Here is a 4856-nt window from a genome sequence, read left to right on the forward strand (position 1 = left end):
GTCAAGATTCAACATGATTGTATTTAAAGAAACTCCCTTGTCCTTTGGGGTGGGGAAAGACCCCTGGGCCTATTTTTACATCAGCATTTTGTTCATCTTTTGATGCCTAGCTAGGCTATATATGAGTATGTGGTAGGGATCTGAATGGTTTCAAGGATAAAAAAAAAAAAAGAAATATGTCTTCAGGGGTGGGGAAAGACTCATTTCTTTAGAACAGCCTTTTCTCATGGTTACAAAAAGTTTCTTTTTCTTAATCGTGTACTGTATATTTCCTGTGCAATCTTCAGCCCAAACCCTATTTAAACTCCGAAAAATGGACCTCCTAATTATTATTCCGAATTATTCTGATGTTTTATCAACTTTGTCTATATCGGTACGTCTGGCTATGATAAACCGACGCCAGACCGATATCGAAAAAAGTCGAATTATTTTTACAATAATCCGACTAAGATAAATCCATACTCTAGATATATCCTAACGCTGTTTAGATGCACCCCATTGATTTACCCATAATGCTATGCTGTAGCCTAGAAGACGTCACAAGGACGATGATGTCATTTTCATCGCATCACAACATTTCATGATTTTGGGAGTGGTACTGATGTAAGTTTCGGTGTAAGTTTGTTAAGAACGTAATAAATTTAGCCTAGATATTGGCTATATGTTGATGTACAGAAAACGGCGGATTAAGGTACAGTACGTGGATGCGAAACGGAAGTAAGAACTAGGCCTACTAAAAGGGGACTAACGTTTCTGAAGACTGCGATTTTCTAACCACAGGTGCTCGGGCTCTGTAGAACATAACTACTCCGCTATCCATGATTTATAAATACATCGTCTTATAATCAAGAACCTATTTCGTATTTTGTATAAATTGGTCATGTTGACATTGGTCATTTCAAACACGTATTTTTGTACTTTAAATACTGTTGTAGAAATATAATATCACATTATAATGACAGAACTGAAGTTAAAAATGTTGGCGACATCATGAGAGATACAGTATCATAATATATGTATTATCACATTTATAATTTCAGTTAAACTATATCAGTATAGACAGAGACCTATATACTAGGTCTCTGGTATAGAATAGCTACAGTTCATCTAAATACGAATTACGAATTTTATATTGTGACAATTTGTTTTATTAAGAATACATTAACAGGTTAAATTGGATGTATATTTCGGTAATACAAAGTTACTTATTCTGGTAAATAGCAGACTCAACATCTAAAAACATGCTAAGCAATTCCATTTGGGGGGGGGGGGGGGGGGGCTGTGACTAAGAGTTGCTTCCCTTTGCACGTTGGTCGTAAAGCAAAGCAGGGTCTCGGAACCGGAACTCAGCATATATTTTGCTTTAAAATGCTACTCCTGTATCTATGATTGGTCTGAAACATTATATTAGGGGAGGTCATGATCAATTATTACTTAAAAGTAAATAAGGCTGGCTCGACTGGCTGGTTTTGAAATTTCAACCTCTGGACAGAAATATATATCATGAAAGGAGAGACAATCATTTCTTAAATAAGTAAGTTTTTATTATTTTAACTTCGTGGACTAAGAAGAGGGCCTCAAAAGGGGTGTTAGCTTTTTGGATTCAAATTCATTTTCATGACTATACTGGCAGCTATTCAGTATTGTCACCCACGCTGACAAAAGTCATTGTGTATAAAATATATATAATTCATGGAATTATACAGGTTACTAGTTAGATTAGTATACGTCTTGTTGAAATTTTGTTTCCATTGCTCCAATATTGATTAATATAGTAATGCCTCTCAAAATTTAAAGGAAAAAAGTATCGACAAGAGGGTGAAAATCACTAAAAATATAAAACAAGATGCCAAAAGGACCTGTATCGATCATCCGTATATATTTCAGCAGTCATACCAACATGTAACAATATTACATTACACTGATATTTCAATTTAAGAACCTGTCTGTATGGAGACAACGAATTGAAAATTGAAAATTTGAAAAATATCCAACTTCAATATATAAATATCATCTGCGAGCCAAGTATTCATAATCCATCATACCGTACCTAAGGTGAAAAGATTATTAACTTTTATTCCCCCTTTCGGACCACGCCCTCTGCCCCCCCCCCCCCCCCCCCCCCCCCCCCTCCCCCCTTCCCCACCAGATTGTATCTAAGATATACAAGATTGAGTTTCCTGAGGTTCATCCGGTGTAGCTTTAGATCACATGATCAAAATCTTGTTATCCGAACAGAAGAAGGAGTGTGAATTGATTGTCACTGTTTTCCATAGTTGGTCCGAGTCTGTGTCCCCGTGGGCAGACCCCTCCGTTTATGAAATATACAAAAGAAATAAGTTATCTTCACCCACTGCCGATGGACATCAAATTAAATTTGATTACCACTCATTATTCGAACAGGTGAGGGAGATGGCACAACCCTCTAGCCAAAGATAGCTGAATTCTCCTTTCATTCATTTTCTTTTTTCCATTGATGCTGCAGACTTATTTTGGTTAACGAAACTTTGGACCTGGTGATCTTAATGTTCTTGTATATCGTCGATCACATCAATTTCAGGACGGTCTAACACTAAGATACCGCTGTTAATATAATTGAGCACAATTATATGATTACCAAGATGAGTCAGTGCCTTTGTCTTTTGACCGCTGATTTGCCATTCACATTAATTGAACCTGAACAAAAGTTTGATATGTAGCACTTTTGGAGCAGCATCAGCTATATTTATAAACACAAATATTTACATATCTATTAATGGTACAATTGATTAATTAATCGAATCCCTCTTTTTCAGATTAATTAGTTGTCCTGCCTAATTCCGCCACGTTATGAGTCAGCGACGTCGCATTGTAGTGGACCAAGACACACAGGAATACAGTCTTCACATTGAAGCTATCGGCATTTGGACAATTTACAGGTTTCACAACATAAATAAACTGAACACTCAACGTCTTTTAACTACACGTATCTGACTCAATCATTTGAAAATAAAAAAAAAGTGATGAAGATGATATTTAAAACATAATGTGTTATAATTATTATAGATACACATTTTAAAATAACACATTCGCGATCTTCTGTATCAGTATCGGTCTGTGTACTAAACATCTCTCACGCGAAACAGTTGACACCCAATTGCAACCGTCAGCGAACCATATTAAACACTCTTGTGTTGTCGACAAATGAGCATCTCCAACACAATACACCTCTGGCTACTACCCTTAGCGAACCATTCCAGTCTTGTTTTCCAGTTGTATCTAGCTAGTTAATCGACAATGGGATGTTATGTATGATATCAGTAGGTCTTTTTGTTTGTGTTCCAACGATGAGAAGATTATTTACCACTGGTTGTCTCTATTTCGTACCTTATGTATAATATACATCCGTTTATACGCTTGCTTATAACTTAACTTATAACTTGTAGGTTCCTAAGGATGTGGAAAGTCTCGATGGCACTGATGGCTGCCCAGCGCCACTTCTGGGCAGGTGTTTGAGAGAGTGTTATTACACTTTCCGGCCAAGACGAAGACCTAAGGACTATCACTTTGACCCAACAGAATTTGTCGAACCCGTTTGGACTGACACCCACTCGACGGACGTTCAGGCAGAGGATGATGTTGTAATCGACAAATTGGTGGAATCTCGGCCACTACGACTCATGTCTACCGTCTTTCCCAACACCTCGGCACCACATATTGGCCAAACAAGGGTGGTCGAGCTAGATGATATCGAATGGTTCTACACAAAGAGACCGGGACGAGAAGAATTCACGAGCGCTACCAAACAACCACAGGGCAATGCGGAACCTTCTGGCCCAATTACAGGGAGGCTGAATGAGAGGTCACATGATTCGACCTACGAACACAGAAAAGAGTTTGTATTGGCAAATTCCGAGAACACACGACAAGTAATGGATAACAGAATTGTACGAAGAACAACGAAACTCCCCGACGATTGGGAAGCCGCTGGAAGCATGGTCAAACAGGAAGTGAGGTCTCCGGAGGCGTCCGCGCATCAATATAAATGGTTCAGGTCAATCCTCGGATGGACCACTTCCTAATTAGAATTATATTAATCTTTCACTCTATTAAAATCGTTTCACTGAATTCAATGGTTTTATCCTTTTATTCCCCAAAAATTACACCCGGACAATACCGGTCGTAACTCAAGTTCAAATGGACTGATCGAATTAAAACTTTACACACTGCATACTTTCTCTTTAGTGCTTATAATTAACTACTTAGGATTTCATTTCGTGTCAAAAAGTCTGAATAAGGCCACTGTTACCATATACATATATATAATTTTGGTAAATCAATTTGCAAAAAATAATAATGTAACTATAGATATGGTTTCCGGACAATAACTCGAGTTCAAGTGGACAGATCCATCTCAAACTTATCATACTATTGCCTTATTAGGACTGCTTGGTCTTCTTGTCGGATCAAAATTACTCGGAACCAATTTGAGGATTCGTATCGTTTGGAGATAGGTTGTTATGCTTTATTTCAACACCATTACTCTTCGTATTTATAATTAGCTGTACGTTTATAGTAACTAATAGCCATCCTCAGGGGACTAGGTTCTCGTACAACTTCTCCAAAGAAAAGATAACATAATAGCTGACAGTTTACACCGACTGGCCGTTCGTTATAGTATGTATATTCCCCGACGATTAGGATGCCGTCCTATTTCGACCACTAATACTATCGTCCCCCATCTCTGAGTCTTCCCTTCTTTTGTCTACATGTGTACCAACACTGTACTGAAACCGCTTATCAATGAGACCATAGTCATGCAGCCGCTTAAAGAGATTTAGTCCCAATTTTTGCCGTTATCCTGTATAACATGTATC

At 37.9% G+C, this 4856-nt stretch overlaps 1 protein-coding gene across 2 annotated transcripts; it reads left to right on the top strand.

The window, feature by feature from the left end:
• Window positions 1-491: 491 nt before the first annotated feature.
• Window positions 492-4107, top strand: LOC117337964. 2 transcript variants are annotated; one of them, XM_033899122.1, is made up of 3 exons: window positions 492-603; window positions 2796-2871; window positions 3426-4107. In XM_033899122.1, the coding sequence occupies exons 2-3, from the start codon at window positions 2830-2832 to the stop codon at window positions 4059-4061; spliced, it is 678 nt and encodes a 225-aa protein (XP_033755013.1). In that variant the 5' UTR covers window positions 492-603; window positions 2796-2829; the 3' UTR covers window positions 4062-4107. The 2 variants fall into 2 exon arrangements, with proteins under 2 accessions (XP_033755013.1, XP_033755015.1); XM_033899124.1 differs by having other exon boundaries at window positions 513-615.
• Window positions 4108-4856: the final 749 nt, after the last annotated feature.

This window comes from Pecten maximus, chromosome 11 (genome assembly GCF_902652985.1).
Source record: "Pecten maximus chromosome 11, xPecMax1.1, whole genome shotgun sequence".
NCBI lineage: Eukaryota > Metazoa > Mollusca > Bivalvia > Pectinida > Pectinidae > Pecten > Pecten maximus.

What these genes read in the sequence shown, in the direction of transcription:
- LOC117337964 (XM_033899122.1), top strand. Translation starts at nt 2,830, where the DNA reads ATGAGTCAGCGACGTCGCATTGTAGTGGACCAAGACACACAG. An exon ending in TAGTGGACCAAGACACACAG is followed by an intron (nt 2,872 to 3,425) that starts GAATACAGTCTT and finishes TATAACTTGTAG; the next exon opens with GTTCCTAAGGATGTGGAAAG.